We start from the raw sequence: 18,711 nt of genomic DNA, 5'->3' as shown, positions 1-18,711 counted from the left end.
AGTTTGTTTTTCTCTCAAATTTTCTAGTAAAATATGTCATAAAATGGTCACTTAGACCTGGGAACAGTATATCAATATATATGTTCCTGCTTAGACCAATTGGAATAACACCTGACTGACTGACTCTGTCTTCAGAATTTACAATTACATGATCTAATAATGTTTTACTGTTTTCAGTTATTCTGGTTGGTTCACATAACAATTGCTTCAAATTTGACATTGCCCTGATAAAAAATATCTGTGTAAATTTTTTTTGTGTACAGGCAAGAATTTTAAATATGCGCACATTTATACAATGTAAATTTTAAACTATGAGTTTCATTGTTACACGGTCGATGTACGGTATGTTACTCGTGGTGGGGTGGTATGTGCACGGGATGTCTTTACACTTTTAGTAATTACAGCCGATTTACGGCAGCAACCTAGTGCGTCAAAATGGCTGAAAGTTTCAATAACATTCCTGGCAGTAGAACGAATTCTGTAAGAAAATAGATTACGTACATTGTTTTATTTTTGTTTTACTGGTTGAATAATACGGTGATTGTTTAACAGATCCAATGAATACTTCTGAATCCTAACAAAATACTTGCTTTAAGTTTCGAATCCCCTATTTCCTTTTCGATAGGTCTTTTAACCCTCTTGCTGCCGAGTTTATTTCTTGCTTTGTAGCGCCAAAATCATCTTGACGTTTCATATTTGTGACGTTGCAAAAGTTGTGCTTCTCTGTAGAACAGCGTTTTCCCGCCGTCCATAATTTTCCCCACGTCAATTTAGCCGCAATTAGAAAAAGCGATGTAATAGTAATTTTATCAAAATTGTTGCTCTAAGATTGTTATTAACGATGTTTTAAATACAACATTATTTAAAAATACAACTTTTAACCACGAAATATAATAGTTTTTTTTGTATATATTTCTTATCTTTAAAAAAAAAAAGATAATATACTCATTGCTAATAAATTTACATGCGCTTTAGTTTTATATTTGTCAAGTGAAATGCATAACTGTTTCTAAACCACCCCTAAAACACTAGAATATATGTATCCGTCTTATCCGATTAGCATAGTAAACCTTTTTATAATTGATAAATACCGTAAAGAATCTCTCAAATAATTGTATAAACAAAACATCGGCAGCCAATAAAAATAAAAAATTAAAACAATGCATGTACAAATAAAAATAAATAAAACTCTGAAAAGCCGATTCTATGAACGACTTCGTGTTGTAAAGTATTATATGTGTCAGATTAAATTTTTCATTCCAAGTATTGTTTCGGTAGGCGAGGAAAGAATTTTTAAACGTTATCATCCATATTCCTTTTGTTTATTTCGTAATCATGTTTATTATTATTTTATTGCCCACAATTTTAGGGAAATGTTTGAAATAAAAATTTGAAAAACAGCAAAACGAGGGAAGAAATTCTAAAATGAATTTTTATTGTCTACATGTGAGCTGAATCAATTATTATCAATGACTTGAAAATATTATAATTTTATTTTCATTTTCTATGATGAAATACACATTGTATTTGGCATAATTGAAATATTTTTAAAAATTCGTTGATTGATAGATTGTTGTTTGCTCAACTTCAGCGGCAGGTGTTTTATGCAAAATTAAGGATAACTGAGATCTAATGAACATTAAATATGTTGATCAGTAGGTCCTACAAAGTAAAAGATCTGAGATGAATGGCTGATAAATTGAGATTGCCACTGGGAAAGATGATATGTTGGATAGGAAGAGAAATCATTGGGTCACCTTCTTATTTAGCATCCCAATTTCGAATAAAAAATATATTTTAAGATTATTGCTTCCATGATGAAACAGGTATAAAATGTATTAAAATATCATATCGTAATTCAAGTATATCGAGTTACATTTGTGTACCGTCTTTACAACAACAACAAAAAAAAAAAAAAAAAAAGACTTAAAGAAATCAATCGCGGCTTTTGAGCCCAACAAATATTTTCCAGTTCTCTTAAATAAAGCGTGTATTGTGAATATTAATATTTCGCATAATAAAAAATAACCGTTTCCTTTTCTGTGATTATTTATAAGGAATGCGATTATTCTTTATGATATTATGATTAAAAGAAAAATGAAAAAAGTTTTTAACAAATTTCTCGAAAGTATGCGACATTTTGCATGAAAATGACGAACTACATAATTAGTAAACACGTTAAATAAGTTGGTATTATAGTACTAACAAGCTTATGATCCTGTATCATTTGTTGACATCCGTTTTAAGAATAAAAATAATGCATTTAATTCGTTTTTTTTCGTTCCCGCCAAATTCGTCCTTTTGGCGCCGTCTTTTGACGTTGTCAGTACCCCTCTGTATTGTGACGTTACTATGGACATTTGACGTTCTACACAATCAACAAGTTTTGTGTGTAGAAGCCATAAATGTCCCTTTGGCAGCAAGAGGGTTAAGGTTCATGTGGACCCTTTGGCTAAAATGACTGCATTTTCACCTCAAAATTTACTCTGAGTACAGACAAACCTGTGTATCTGGTAAAGTTTTAGGATCAACTGAACTTGGGGACCACAATACTTGTATACTAGTATTGTCAACAATACTCGTATATAATTAATGTACAAGTATTGTACAAAAAATTTTAAAAATCAATAGGGTTTGTTAATATGAGGCAGGCATTACCTGTGAAAGGGGACGAAGTCTATGTAAATTATTTTTTTTTTAATTCAAACATATTTTAAGTTCTAAATCTGTTAAAAAAAGAAACTGAAATACCGTAACGTTTCTGATTTTGGTTCTGTTGTTAGGGATTTAAGTTGTGACGTTCAAAGAATAATTAGAAATGAAATTGTTATTGTGTTCCTTCCTATATTTTACTGGACTGATAAATATATATTTCACTCAAAAGTCTCATGACAAACGAGAACGGAAGAAAGAAGTAGATTTCTGCGCAAATGCGGGAATTAAAAAAAGTTACAAAAAAAAGTTAACGATTTTGAGTTCCTTAGTACAATGAAAATTTCGGGAAATTTTCCCGATATTTTTTTTTTTTTTTTTTTTTTATTGATTTTTCTATTGTAATAGGATGCCCTAGATAAATAAAATTCAAATATATTTTATGTTTTCGAAATTTAAAAACTTAACAGGATTTTTGCAGTGCACTTTTTTTCATTTCTCCAGAAGATGCCAAAATAAACTAAGTTGTGAAAGAGGTTTGAGAACTTCCCCACAGGTAATAATTGAAGTGAACTGTATTGATTGATACAGACAATAGATACCTGACAATAATTGGTGATTTAAACCGTGGACCATATCAAGTGAAACTCAACTGTTTGTTAATTTTATCACCTTCTGCAGGGACGAAAAAAAGTGCACTGCAAAATCCAGTTAAGTTTTAAATTTTCTAAAACATACAATGCATTTGAATTTTATTTATCTAGGGCATGCTATGCTTTAAAACTTTTTCAGATGCACAGGTTTGTCTGTACTCAGAGTAAATTTTGAGGTGAAACGCAGCCATTTTAGCCAAAGGGTCCACATGAACCTTAACAACAAATGGTTAAAAAGAAAAGAATGTCAACACTGAAATGTGGGTGCTTGGCTCAGAAGTTAAGACATTTGGTTACAGTACTGAAAGTCCCACATTCAATCCCGACTCTGGGCGCTGGAAATTTCAGTACATTAGAATGGCGATTTTCACCCTCCCACACACATCTCTGGTACCCAGACCAGAAATTAAACTAAAAAGGGTACTTTGGGGGCCTCAGTTGGTCAAGTTGGCCCCTGACTTTGACCTGGAGATCAATCTGCAGATATCTCTTTGGTTTGTCTGTTCCTGCTGAGGAGCCCGGTGGTTCTCTCCAGTTGTGATTACTTCGGCTTCCTCCATCATAATAACAGACTTCCAAGTGTCCTAACACTCCCTTGGTGTTGGCTGGGGATTGTCTGTGGTGTATATAAGTTAGTGACACATCTTCTTTAAACCTAATAGGGAGTGCACACGGATTCCACCGTACCCTCACAGCTCTCAAGGGGTGCTTTGAAAAACGGAGGAATTTAGGTACATATATATACACTTACTTAAATAAGGTTTTTTTTCATCTTATTTATACAATGTATATCTGACTGACCTTTGAGCAAGGATGATTGGTTGATTGTTGTTTGCTTTACATTCAGTGGTTTAGATATATTTCATGCATTTTCAGGACAAGAACAAATTAAACAATACATGTAAGCATGTGAGTCCTGCAATAGGGAGTGGACTAGGTTAATAAAGGGAAATTTTGAAATGTTACTGAAAATGAGGGTGAATTGGATAGGGACTAAAATTTAGATGTGCAACAAGCCACCTACAGACCCTTCAAAGAGTTGTCTCGAGGACACTGACATGTAATGTGCAAAGAGTGTGGCACTGTCTCTACAGGGGGCATCCAATTTAGCATCCACAATCTGACAGGACATGGCTGCCAATTTATCCATCCAGCACAGCCAAACAGATGCTTCACTTTTTTTTAGTTGGTAGAAAAAGACCCAAGGGATGACTCAATTTCTATACCCTAATCTACCCAGGAAGAAAGTTTAAGTTAAAGAGTAACAAAATTTAACAAAGTTAAAACACTTTTTTTACATACATCACCTGTACATGTATTTAACTTACATTTAATCAAATGCTGAATCTGGAAACATTTTGAAATTATATTTCGAATTATGGACATTTACATTGTACATCAAAATGTCATGAGTAAGACAAATTACTTTTCATTCAAGAACTTTGAGTATGTATTATATGGCAGGGCTGTTACTGAATTTAAATATTATACTTCATACTTATGTCTTATAATTTGTATTTATAAGGCAAAAAACAGACCAGGATCAGGCAGAAAACCTGGATCAGGTGTAAAAAACACTAATATATCTGGAGGTGGGAGTATTCTTAGTAAAGAAGAAGAATACAAGTAAGTTCATATAGGCCAAAATACATATAGATTTTACCACTGCATCAAGTGTGATAAGATATTTCTCCAATGGAGACAGTTAAATTTATCTATCAGACACCTTCTTGCTGTTCAGATACTGTGTATAAAAATGGTGATATGCTTAACATTTTAAAGGATACATGAAAGTTGGTGCAGCGCCCCTCTTTTTTTTGGCCAGAGAGAACTCTTGATATTTATTGATTTTGATTACTGTAAATTCAGAAATGTTTCTGTGCAGTTATGTTTGCTATTGTTGAACTATGAACAAAAATGTAGGATTAACTGTTATGATATATCTGAAAATAAAAAAAACATACAAAATAATGCTATAAAAATTTAGAATGCTCATTTTTATTTTTTGCAAAAACTATCCCTTCGCAATACATTGTAATAGGAGCATCACAAAAAGTTGTGAACTTATATTATTCATTTTGATTCCTGTTTCAGGAGACTAAATGATGAATTGGAAGCAAGAACAGCCAACCTTGTTAAAGAAGCTGAAGAAGTTTTGGTAAAATATTTTAGAGGAATAGTAATCATTTATAAAGTTCAAATGGTTTTTGAATAAAATGCAATAAGATAAATAATGCACACACACAATTCAAAATTTGTCTAAAAAACAAACGATTTTCTGTAGAGGGAGATAATCCTCATTTTACTTGGACCAGACCAATAGAAACAGACTGCTAGTGATGTTGTAGAATCACAACTCTATAATATAAATAATGATTTAAAAGATAACTTAGCAACAGTTTTCGATTGTTCTACAAATATGTATGCCCACACAAAATATAAGAATCCACAGTATATGAGATAGTTTTGAGAGAAATACAAGATTTTACTATTGTGGATATGTTTTTCTGGCACAGCTAATGCATTGCAAGACAATACAATGATTTATCTCTTGAAATTAATTACATGTATTCAATAATACCAATGTGACAAGACATAAGAAACTAATGTTGAATTGCACAGTGCAAACCCACTATGGACAGTCAATCGATGTCCACTAAAATATGATGTTTTATTTTATAGAAATTTTGCTTGTCAATGAATTGTACATGTAATTTGATCGAAACAAAATCTACAAATTTCGCCCATCATGTAGTCCACTATGTACATCAGACATGTCAGAGGGCCAGAGAAATGAAAATTGACCTGTAATGTGTGTGAGATGTACTGTAACTTTGTTTTCTGTTTCAGCAAGGTCAAGAGAAAGTTTTATCAGAATCCAGACTGTTAGATAATATCAATGCTGATGACTTCCTAAAGTAAGAAATATGTACATATATTATTTTGTCTTATGATTTAAACAATACAAAACAAAAAAAAACCAACAAATACTTTATTTGCCAATCACGGCACCCAAAATAAGCAGAAAAAATACAATATAATTTTCAAACATTATTTAAAAGTAAAATAAATATATATTTAACAAAGTATAACATACTTATAAATTTTTTTTGTACATGAAACTTTTTATGATTATGACATTTTTGCCTCGATATATTCCTTTACAAAACAATGAATTTGATCTCATTATGAGATTTTGTCTTGTTCTGCACGGATTCAGTATGAGGTTTTACTTTCCATAAATGGTCTAATATTACTACTTCTGGTTATACAAAATAATTCATTCCATGAAATTGTGTTACCCTTGTGACATTTAATCTAAAATTTCAAAACATTGGTTTTTTTTTTGCACTTGATCAAGAAATGGCAGTAAACAACATGAAAGGTACAAGAATTATATATGAATAAAGACAGAAGTGGCTAACACGTCCATGAAAGTGCAACACAATGACACCAATAAACGATAAGTTTACATGATGAGGTCAAAATACCGTCTTCAACTTATATGGTTTTTATAAAAAATATGATGTAATTTTTTTGTTAATCCTTTTTTATTTACAGAGACTATGATGATGATACAGAACCAAACACAGACAGATCTCATACAGACCGACCATCATCAAAGGTTGGACAATTATATGGACTCCTACAGTTATCTCCCCTGGCATAAAAAAAATCAACAATTTTGAATATATCATAATGTGATAATTTTTGTTGAGCCTGCGACTTTTGTCGCAGAAAGCTCGACATAGGGAAAGTGATCAGGCGGTGGCGGCGTTAGCTAACTTCTTAAAAGCTTTATATTTTAGAAGGTGGAAGACCTGGATGCTTCATACTTTGTATATAGATGCCTTATGTTACGAAGTTTCGGTCTGTCACATGTCCATTGTCCTTGACCTCATTTTCATGGTTCAGTGACTACTTGAAAAAAAAGTTGTGATTTTTTGTAATGTTAATTTCTCTCTTATTATGAGTAATAGGATAACTATATTTGGTATGTGTGTACCTATCAAGATCCTCATGCCCGTCAGACAGTTTTCACTTGACCTCGACCTCATTTCATGGATCAGTGAACAAGGTGGTCAAGTCCATATCTCAGATACTATAAGCAATAGGTCTAGTATATTTGGTGTAAGGAAGGATTGTAAGGTGTACATGTCCAACTGGCAGGTGTCATCTGACCTTATCCTCATTTTCATGGTTCAGTGGTTATAGTTAAGTTTTTGTGTTTTGGTCCGTTTTTCTTATACTTTATGCAATAGGTCTACTATATTTGGTGTATGGAATGATTGTAAGGTGTACATGTCCAACTGGCAGGTGTCTTCTGACTTTGACCTCATTTTCATGGTTCAGTGGTCAAAGTTAAGTTTTTGAGTTTTGCTCTTTTTTCTTATACTACATGCAATAAGTCAGCTATATTTGGTGTATGGAATTATTCTATGATGTACATGTCAGTCTCGCAGGTTTTATTTGACCTTGACCTCATTTTCACGGTTCATTGCTCAGTGTTAAGTTTATGTGTTTCAGTCTGTTTTTCTTAAACTATAAGCAATAGATCAGCTATATTTGTTGTATGGAAGGATTGTCAGCTGTTCATGTCTGCCTGGCATGGTTCATCTGACCTTGACCTCATTTTCACGATTCATTGGTCAATGTTTAGTTTTCTTGGTTAGGTTAAAGGTAGATAACCATTTTGTGCTTCATACAAAATATGCTGCAGTCAATGTTTTTACAAAATAAAATTACAAAAATATGTAAAGGTTTTTCAAATGGATTATTTGTCAGTTTTATGTAGTATTAAATTCTGTAGAAAATCTAGTCGTAAAAAATACCAACCCTACAAACACTGATAAATTAAACTTTCAATATCTTGCACGTTCTCTTTGAGAACTCTACTGATTATAAGTCCACAAGAAAATATTATGGTATATAGTAATAACAAAAAAAAAAACAGAACTACTGTATATTTTTTATCATTTCCCTCTTCAAATAGACGTATTTACACTTGTATGCAAATTTGTCCGCCATTACGTAAAATCACACAGGTTCCCGTAAACTTTGACATCATAATTCAAAACATTTGACGTCACAATTAAAAAGTGATTGTTGCCTGACGTCAAAAGGTTATTCAGAGTAGATCTAAGGTCATTCGGAGGCAAAATATAGCTAAATACCAAAAGTGTAAATACATTTATTGTTACATGCACATAAATACTTTATTTTCTATTGCAATTTCTCGTAACAATGGTGTGCTTAAAAACTTAGTTGTGGAAAATAGGTATTTTTTATATGTACCTCAAAATCTGTGAAAAGAGGAAGATTTGATCATGATTTCACTTTTTGTTTTGTAGACTGGATCCAGAACAAGTTCAAAGGTTACCAACCATACAAGACCACATTCAACAAACCAGTCCAGACCACCATCAAAAGTTAAACGACCTACTTCTGGAAAGTATGAATAGACTTTCAATAATAAAACTTTTGTTTAAAATCAGAGATGTTGCTATAGCCATGAAATATTGTTATAAAAAAATGAATATAGAAAACAGAATAATATTTTAAAAACTGGAGATGTCGTAGATTGCCAATGAGACAACTATCCTGCATTGACTAAAGATGTAAAGAACCAGGGGGACTGTACTGAATGTTCAGTTTAGAAATCAATACGTTTGACATAAAAAAAAATGTGAAAATATAAAAGAAAGAAACAAACAATTAAATTCATAATTTCATGAAAATTTTCCAATTTATAGTACTTGCAAGCGTAAGTCACTGAAAAATGATGCCAAATAAAGCCCTTTGTTCAACGTAACTTAATGTTTGTATTTCTTCATGGTTTCCTGGTATCAATGAAATCTTAAGTAAATAGGTATCTCATGAATATTTATGAATCCACAGTATTTGATATAAAAAAAAAGATAAAACAATGTATTGTTTCTCTTTAAAATAAGATGTTGAAATATTTCAGCCTGCTAATAGACATGGTTTTAAACACCCGTTTACAGGACGTATTATGGTATACCGTTGTCAGTCCGTCATCAACATGTTGGACAATACCTCGAAAGCTCTATAACCAATTTGCATGAAACTTTGGTGAATAGTTTATATCTATTGACGTGAGCTCCCTTTTGATTTTTATAAATTTTAGATTTTACGTTTCCTAGTTATGGGGTTTTATTCATTAACTTTGACTGTTTTATGTCTATTAAAATAACCTCCCTTTAGTTTTTTATAAATTTCTGATATGACATTGAGGAGTTATGGAACTTTATTGTTTGAAAAAGCGGCGGGCGTATCATGCACTCATGGCCCAGCTCTATATTATCTTTAAGACCTCTGAAACCAAAAATGTCTGCTAATAGACGTTATTTTAATCTTTAAGACCTCAGAGACCGAAAATGTCTGCTAATTGATGTGATTTTAATTTTTAAGACCTCAGAGACCAAAAATGTCTGCTAATTGATGTGATTTTAATCTTTAAGACCTCTGAGACCAAAATTGTCTGCTAATTGACGTGATTTTAATCTTTAAGACCTCTGAGGAAAAAAAAGTCTGCTTATTGACATGATTCTAATCTTTATGACCTTTGAGGAAAAAAATGTCTGCTTATTGATGTGATTTAAATCTTTAAGACCTCTGAGACCAAAAATGTCTGCTAATTGACGTTATTTTAATCTTTAAGACCTCTGAGACCAAAAATGTCTGCTAATTGACCTTATTTTTATCTTTAAGACCTCTGAGACCAAAAATGTCTGCTAATTGACGTGATTTTAATCTTTAAGACCTCTGAGACCAAAGAGTGGTAAATCAAACCTAGCAGACAATGTAGCCGTCCCTGATGATACATTCATGACACAGTTTAGAGATTTTAACATAGATAAAACAGTCAGTAACATTGAAGGTCAGATTGATCGAGGACAGGTAATCTCTGATGAAGATGATGATGTCATACCTCAGGCAGCCAATGAAATGGGAGCAGGTATGAGATGTTATCAGTAAGAAAAAAAATATTTGAAATGAGGTCCATAAGAGACCTTTTAAAAGATGTAAGAAGTTGTAAATGTTGATACGAAAAGTATTAACAAAAATACCAATCTCAGGTAAATTCAAAAAGGGGAAAGTTCTTAAAATGTGAAAAAAATAAATGCCCACTATATCAACCAATGCAATGGAATGAATGGAAAACAAATGTCATATTCCTGACTTGGTATAGTCATTTTCTGGAGAAACAGTTTCCTTAGTTTTCTCTATAAAACATTTATACATGGTTGGTACAGTATCCATTAACCTCAACCCACCAGTCTTCATATGATAGATTTTCTTATTATTCAATGCAAGATGAAATGTACCACCACATGTTAAACTGAAAGAACACCAATCTTGAAGTTATTCCTTCCCATTTCTCAAAAGATTTTTAAACACTGATTTCATTACTCCTCAGCACAAGTTCACTGAAAAAGAAATCAAGAGGTCATCATATAGTTGTATAAATAAAAAAAAATCTATAAATAATAAACAATCTCTCTTTCATCAAATGAAAAATGCAATATAAAATGAAACAAAAAAAATCAATATTCCTCACAGAGGCAACAGTATTGGGGAATATGCTGGCAGTTTTGTAGGATTGTTGTAAATACATAAAAAGAATAAATATTTTTGTAGTTACTAATTTTACACGCTTAACGTTTTTTCTATTTTTATTTATTTGTGTAAATTTGATAAATATTCTTCTTTAAACAGATAGTAGCTACGATTCTTATTCAAATTATTTTTTTAATCTATATGCCGGATTTTGTACAAAAAGTTAATTAAGTCTAAATAAAACCATCACTGTTTACTTTCCATTTAGAAATTATTTTTGTCTACCAGACAAAAATTAGATGTTAAGCCAACCCTTATTCATATGACCTATGTTGACCTTAACTATGCAGTTCTCAATGCGCAATTGCACATTGTCCCTCGAAGAGAAAATGTTAAACAGAGGAATATTATCGCGGGAATGGAACGTGAATTTACAGTTTCTGCGAGAAAAAGGATCGGAAAAGAGGTGCAGACAAGTTATTGTAAATTGAAAAATAAATAACGGCCATGAGATCTGTCATTAGAATCGCTTAAAAAACCTGTCACGCAGGCAAAGTCACACAGAAGTAGCCGACAATACGACAGTTTGCGAAATGTTTACAATTCTAAACTATTCCATATCACATGAAAACAAATTGCGACGTGTTCAAATCATTATTGTCCAAAATATGTTTACAAATTTACGAGCAGTGATCTCCCAACATAGCAGAAATTAAAAATCAACTTCTTATAATTTAATATTATTCTTCCGGTGTATCCTTCATGATGGCCCCAATTCAATTCACAAACACGTGTATACATTATCATCATTGTTTGGTAATACAAATGTAAAAACAAGTATATAATATCACCATTGTTTGAGAACCTTTGGTTCAAATAAGATGCAGGCTTTTGTTATATTTTGTTGTTTACATAATTTGATAAATGGTGTCAAATATGTACGTTTAATTTAAAGAAATTGTCAAATACGTAAGAAAACAAAATGCACATGTTCATATCTATTTATATCTGGGTCATTTCACTTGCTGCGTCGGCAAAGTTCGGGAAGTAAACCCAATGCATAATTAATGAGATGAATAGGCACGCAACGCAATATTAATTATCAATTATTAACACTTCTGTAGTTTATGTAAACATTCCAGCGATCTTATTGTTAATTTTAAGTACATATCCTTGATTTTAGCAGCTTTAAAACGTGGTCATAATTTTGTCAAAATCGAAGCTACTATCCCTTTAATTGATTATGAAAATTTGTATCGATGTTTAGAAAAACATGACACTTAGTAGAAGAACCACTATAACAACTTAAAACTAAAAAATATGTATCTTCTTGGTTTACAGAAGCTACAATACGTTTTCTCAAGGCAAAATTACGAGTTATGCAGGAAGAGCTTGATAGACTTGGATCAGAAGTCAACAAACGAGATGATCAAAATAAAACTTTATCAGTTAAAATCAAAGAAATGGAAGATGAAAGAGGAAGATTATATCGTACTACATCAGCACAACAGGCACAAATCGATAAATTCAAAAAAATATCAGAAGATGCACAAGTTAAAAGTGATACTGCAGAGAGTCAATTAGCAGGTCTAAGAAAGGTAAAGAAAATATAATCTAACTCAGTAAGCAGGTCTCAGAAAGGTAAAGAAAATATAATCTAACTCAGTAAGCAGATCTAAGAAAGGTAAAGAAAATATAATCTAACTCAGTAAGCAGGTCTAAGAAAGGTAAAGAAAATATAGTCTAACTCAGTAAGCAGGTCTAAGAAAGGTAAAGAAAATATAATCTAACTCAGTAAGCAGGTCTCAGAAAGGTAAAGAAAATATAATCTAACTCAGTAAGCAGGTCTCAGAAAGGTAAAGAAAATATAATCTAACTCAGTAAGCAGGTCTAAGAAAGGCAAAGAAAATATAATCTAACTCAGTAAGCAGGTCTTAGAAATGTAAAGAAAATATAATCTAACTCAGTAAGCAGGTCTAAGAAAGGTAAAGAAAATATAATCTAACTCAGTAAGTAGATCTAAGAAAGGTAAAGAAAATATAATCTAACTCAGTAAGTAGATCTAAGAAAGGTAAAGAAAATATAATCTAACTCAGTAAGCAGGTCTAAGAAAGGTAAAGAAAATATAATCTAACTCAGTAAGTAGGTCTAAGAAAGGTAAAGAAAATATAATCTAACTCAGTAAGCAGGTCTAAGAAAGGTAAAGAAAATATAATCTAACTCAGTAAGCAGATCTTGGAAAGGTATAGAAAATATAGTCTAATGTTAGAAACCGGAGAATGTGTCGTATGGGATAAAACCAGTATCATATGTTTACACTAAATGATGGATGGCATTTATTATACAACATTACAGTGATTTGTATAGATTATCCTACTTTCTACACATTTCCCCCTTCTCTTTTTTATTCTTGACCAAAGTAAGCTTGATAACATCTCACATATTGTGACATAGCTGATAACATCACCTCAGACAATGTGATTTTACTGATCATGTCTGCTCACATCTTCAAGCCTGAGAATTAAGGAGAGACGGAGCAGTGTGATATAGGCAAATGGATGGACGATAAAAAAATTTATCAGTTTATGAATTGGAATATAAAAAAAACATACTTTAAATTTAATTATACTTAAACATGCCTTCACAACAAAAATACACAAAATGTACATGTAATTAATATTGTATTTATATTGTGTCATAGATCAAATTTATTCTTTCAGTGTATGTTTACTTGTTTTTGTTAATGTCTTTTTGATTGAGTTAAGCCATTTCAATTGATATTTTATAGTGTGTCTTTCTATGTTGTAATGTTACACTAATATTGGATGTGAATGTTGGTGCCAAACCAGCTTCATTTGTTTGCACCTGTCTTAAGTCAGGAACCTGTTGTTCAGTGGTTGTTGTTTGTTGATGTGGTTCATAAGTGTTTCTTGTTTTTTATATAGATTAGACTGTTGGATTTCCTGTTTGAATGGTTTTACACTAGTCATTTTAGGGCCCTTTATAGCTTGCTGTTCAGTGTGAGCCAAGGCTCTGTGTTGAAGGCTTACTTTGACCTATAATTGTTAACTTTTTACACATTGTGACTTGTATGGAGGGTTGTCTCATTGGAACTCATACCACATCTTCTTATTTCTATATAAGATCTGATATTATGACTCATTACATCCACATGGTATGCAGAGATGTATAAAGTTCCTATCCTGGTCTTTTGTACCAACACATATATACCGGCATTAGTAATCCTTTTGATCTAAAGAAAACATGACATCCACCATGTAATGTTACAGGGTCGCCATGTTCTTTTTTAATTAGGTTTTTTTAAGAAATAAGCAAAAACTAATCCTTATTTGTCTATTGGCTTCTATTGACTTTTAGTAGTAGAAGTTTTACATTCAAATATACAGGCAAACATTCAAAAAAGGTTCACTGATAAAAACTTTTGCTAACATCAGAGTGCAGAATAATATGGAAGAAATAAGCTTAATTATAATTAACTCGGAAAAAATGACAAGGATTGTTTAGTTAATTATAATGTCCCATTCAGAGAAAATCACATTTAAAACATAATTTCAGAATTAATTTCAACAACAATTTTCATAGCTAAAAATGTGCAATAACATGCAAATTAGAAAAGAAACAAATATTCAAAACCATCTTAACTCACCTATGCTTAAAGGATATAGACCCTTATTTTAAGTTGAAATAACAATGACAATTTCATCATGTTCATAACAGGAATTAGATCAGATGAAAAGGTCACAGAAACAACAGACATCAACAAATACAGCAACAGAAGTCAGGTTAAACAGAGCATTAGAGGAGATAGAGAAATATAAAGAACAGTTACTGAGGGCTAAATCTTCTTCTAAGGTAAGGAGCAGTTATTGTAAATGTAGAACAGTTACTGATGGCTAAATATTCTTCTAAGGTATGGAGCAGTTATTGTAAACATAGAACAGTTACTGAGAGCTAAATCTTCTTCTAAGGTAGGGAGAAGTTATTGTAAATGTAAAACAGTTACTGAGAGCTAAATCTTCTTTTGATGTAGGGAGCAGTTATTGTAAACATTCTGAAAAATACATTTTGAATGATCCCATTTTGTGGAATGTGAATTTCAATGATTAAATTCACAGACTTCTGACATCTGAATTTCTATTAGAAGTATCCACTACAGCTAAAAATGCAACAAATTCTTAACAGAATACAACAAAATTAACTAAAAGGTGTAACATGTCTGTTTATTTTACAACCAAACATAAAGAAAATGGTGAACTTTCGGTAGGTGTGTGTATAATACTGATATCGGACTTGGTGAACACACAATTTTTATCAGAATGTTGACAATCCAAGCAAATTTTTTTTTTAAAATGCTGACCTACCGACCCTATCTTTTTTAGGAATATAACTGGAACCACACATATATTTTTATTTGGCCTAATGGCTAAATCTTAGAAGGTAGGGAGCAGTTATTACAAAAGGATAAAAGTATCAAGAAAATAAAAGTTTAAATCGTCTTTTAAGGTTCAGATCACTTATAATCAAAGAAGTCCAAATGAAGCTTATTATTGACCACTTTTTTAAAGTTTGAAGTGCGTTTGTCATCATTATGTAAATGATTGGGAAAACTGTTTTGATGGATTAATTGATTGTACAATTCATATGGTAGTATTGATGATAAAATAGACATGAAATGAATAAAGATGTCAAGTAAAATATTTCCACTTTATGAAAAGATGGTGGTCATATAAAAACAAGACATTCCCTAAAATTGGTTACATGCATGTTAAAGAAAACCTTTCCCTGAACCCAGATGGAAGACTGGACTAAGATCAACTTTTACAAATACCTATAAGATTATCTAGTTTCAATAAATTTCAGCATTTTAACATTCTTGTTCTGTAATAAACAAACAGAATATACAAAACTCAGGAGTTCTTTGTTTAAGACATTATTTATAAAATTGTTCTCTTTTTTCACTTATACATGATGTTGGAGGAGCTTACTCACTCACAATGGTAAATGAGTATCTCCTTAAAACATCAATGTTCATGATATTCTATATACAGGAATCTACAGACCATGACAGAAAGAGAACAGAACAGTTGCTGGCAGATAACAAACGATTAGAAAAACAGAAAAATGAACTGATGGCAGGGTTTAAAAAACAACTAAAACTTATAGATATCCTGAAAAGACAAAAGGTTTGTAGTTCAACGTTGATCATTGTAAAACTTCCCAAGAATGTAATTCTCTGTAACACCATGCACCCTTTGGCATTATATCATTCCTAATTCAGGTTGAGGATTTTTTATCAAACTCCTTGGGATTTTTCCTATGATACAGGGTAAAATATTTGCCCCATATCACCCACTTTTTTTCATGGAAGACTTCAATAGCTCATAAAAGTTCATGACCAAAATTTAAGCAGATTCTAGATTTCTTTTCTTACGATTTGAGACCCAAATAATGCCAATGCTAAATGTAAGGTAAAAGTCAGAGTCAGCCTTTTCCCACCATTTTTTTTAAATCAAATATTTCAAAAAGTAGATAACCTATCAACCTATCAATATTTTTAGCTTATAATGTTCCTTAACTAATGCTCTTCTGATTTATAGTATCAATTTTAAATTCCAAGATTTTTTTATAATTTCACCTGACTACTTCCTTAAAGGCATTCTGGGTAATATTTTCAAAAGTATACACCAAAACTTTATTTGGTTAAAAAGGTGTTTAAGAATGGAAATTCAACCAATGACGTTACATTATTTTAATTTTGGATACAAACAATGAAATTACCCACAATCCTTTAGATTCTGAAAAGGTGAATTACATCATACACCATTTTCTTTTCCTCTGATGTTTTAGGTCTTACAAAAATTGTTGCAGAGTTTCGACTAATAGAAAAACAAAGGATATGGGATATCCATCCATGACACAAAATCAGTACATGTACAGCAAAATACACACATAAAGTTAAGGAACAGCACTTTAATTGCTGTTCTTCATCTCAAAGTCACAATGAGGCCTTCCAACACAGAGCAAAAAAAAACTCACCTAACTGCAAGTTTAGGACGACCCCTAGCACCAGCTTGAGCGGAATTCTTTGCAAAAATAATTTGGATAGACTTTGTAAGATGTAACACCACTAAGACCACATCAGATTAATTTTTCATAGTTTTTTTTGACGACAGAAAATTTTTGTCATATTTTGGAATGTATCATGGGAGATTTTTAGACGTCATTTAGCTACAAAAGCTCTATAGCCAAGTGGGGAGAAGTTGTGATTGAATGCACACTCAAAATTTAAATTAGACAAAAATACAAAAGACTCTATGGTAAAAATAGTGTTGTGACTTCATTGTACTCAAGTATCAATATTCCCTATAATTCCTAGATCACTGGAAGGTAAAACTAGTCATCTCCCAATTAAAGGAAAAATATACTGTACAGTTGTTTTTTTTATCACATCCATTATATTAAAAAATCCCTTTAATATATTTTCAGATGCACATAGAAGCAGCGAAGATGTTATCATTCTCAGAGGAAGAATTTGTGAAAGCTTTAGAATGGGGAAGCTAGCATCAGTACTGAATTATTTATTTTGCCATACTGTGATTACATTGTATTTAATTTTATTTATCAAATTATATAATATTCCAACTTATTCATTTGTCAGTTTTTTTATCTATATAATTGAAGTACATAATAAATAAGTACTTCTGATTCATTTATTTTCATATTTACTTATTTTGTTGATTGAGGAAAAATTTTACTTTTGAGGTAACTTAATTTAGTAGTTTTGACAAGTTTTTAAAACAAGCCTTTAAGAATTTTTTTTATGAATACAGTTTTATTTTTATTTCAAACTTGTGTTTAATATAAAATTGAGAATGGAAAAGGGGAATGCGTCAAAGAGACAACAACCCGACCAATCAGTAGAAAACAGCCGAAGGCCACCAAAGGGTCTTCAATACAGCAAGAAAATCCCACACCCATAGGCGGGCTTCAGATAGCCCCTAAATGTATTCTGATTGCACTTAATATATCCTCCTAAATTAAACAACATACTATGAAACAAAAAAAATGTTCAAAATAAAGATATTTAAATGACTCTGAATTATTCTCCCTTGATAGTGGTTCCTTCTTGAAATAAAAGGTTTAAAAATGCATAGAATTATCTCCCCCTTGAGTGTCAGAAATATTTTGCCATCCTAATTTGTGATGCAAATTGAAATTAAAAGATTTAATTAAAGATATTTAAGTGCACTGAACTATCACACGCTTGATTCATTGATGCAAACGTTTGCAAATTTTCTGTAATTGTTATGGATTAAGAGTAGAAACACCATTACTATGGTTGACAATGTCACAATTATAGAGTTGTTGGTTCTTAAACATTCCCAATTCAGATAAAAGTTAATCATTTTTAAGCTTGATTTCCTGGTTATTATTATTATGTAATAGTGAGTTTAATTGATTTAGATTATCAAATGATTTTCATTTTCTCAGTTTTAACATGCTGGTGGACAATTTTTTCTGACAATTCTTTACAAAAGAATTTTGTTAAAAAAAAAAGTAAAATATCAAAAATACCGAACTCCAAGGAAAATTCAAAATGGAAAGTCCCTTATCAGATGACAAATTCAAAAGCTCAAACACATCAAATGGATGGAAAACATTTATAACCAATTGTAGAAAAAAAATCACAAATTATTCTCAACTAAAATACTGATTGCATCAAAATAAGATTATTTCTTTTTTTTATAGTTTAAATGGATTTGTATTTGCTCTTAGGATAAAACTTTGATTAAATATAATGCTT

At 31.3% G+C, this 18,711-nt stretch overlaps 1 protein-coding gene across 1 annotated transcript; it reads left to right on the top strand.

Annotated features, from left to right (window-relative positions):
* The first annotated feature begins 340 nt into the window (after positions 1-340).
* On the top strand, positions 341-17,553 carry LOC127721869 (testis-expressed protein 9-like). Its single transcript, XM_052228679.1, has 11 exons — positions 341-480; positions 4,831-4,931; positions 5,400-5,463; positions 6,156-6,223; positions 6,867-6,930; positions 8,657-8,757; positions 10,088-10,284; positions 12,228-12,484; positions 14,625-14,759; positions 15,956-16,090; positions 17,394-17,553. Exons 1-11 carry the CDS (start codon positions 436-438, stop codon positions 17,466-17,468), a joined length of 1,242 nt encoding a protein of 413 aa, XP_052084639.1. The 5' UTR covers positions 341-435; the 3' UTR covers positions 17,469-17,553.
* Positions 17,554-18,711: the final 1,158 nt, after the last annotated feature.

The sequence above is a fragment of the Mytilus californianus genome, unplaced genomic scaffold (genome assembly GCF_021869535.1).
Source record: "Mytilus californianus isolate M0D057914Y unplaced genomic scaffold, xbMytCali1.0.p SCAF_12, whole genome shotgun sequence".
Classification (NCBI taxonomy): Eukaryota; Metazoa; Mollusca; class Bivalvia; order Mytilida; family Mytilidae; genus Mytilus; species Mytilus californianus.
This window is presented reverse-complemented; position numbering and strand designations above follow the sequence as displayed.

Coding starts and splice junctions, on each gene's coding strand:
- LOC127721869 (XM_052228679.1), top strand. CDS start 436: ATGGCTGAAAGTTTCAATAACATTCCTGGCAGTAGAACGAATTCT. Junction 4,932..5,399: donor AGTAAAGAAGAAGAATACAA/GTAAGTTCATAT, acceptor TTCCTGTTTCAG/GAGACTAAATGATGAATTGG. Junction 6,931..8,656: donor CAGACCGACCATCATCAAAG/GTTGGACAATTA, acceptor TTTGTTTTGTAG/ACTGGATCCAGAACAAGTTC.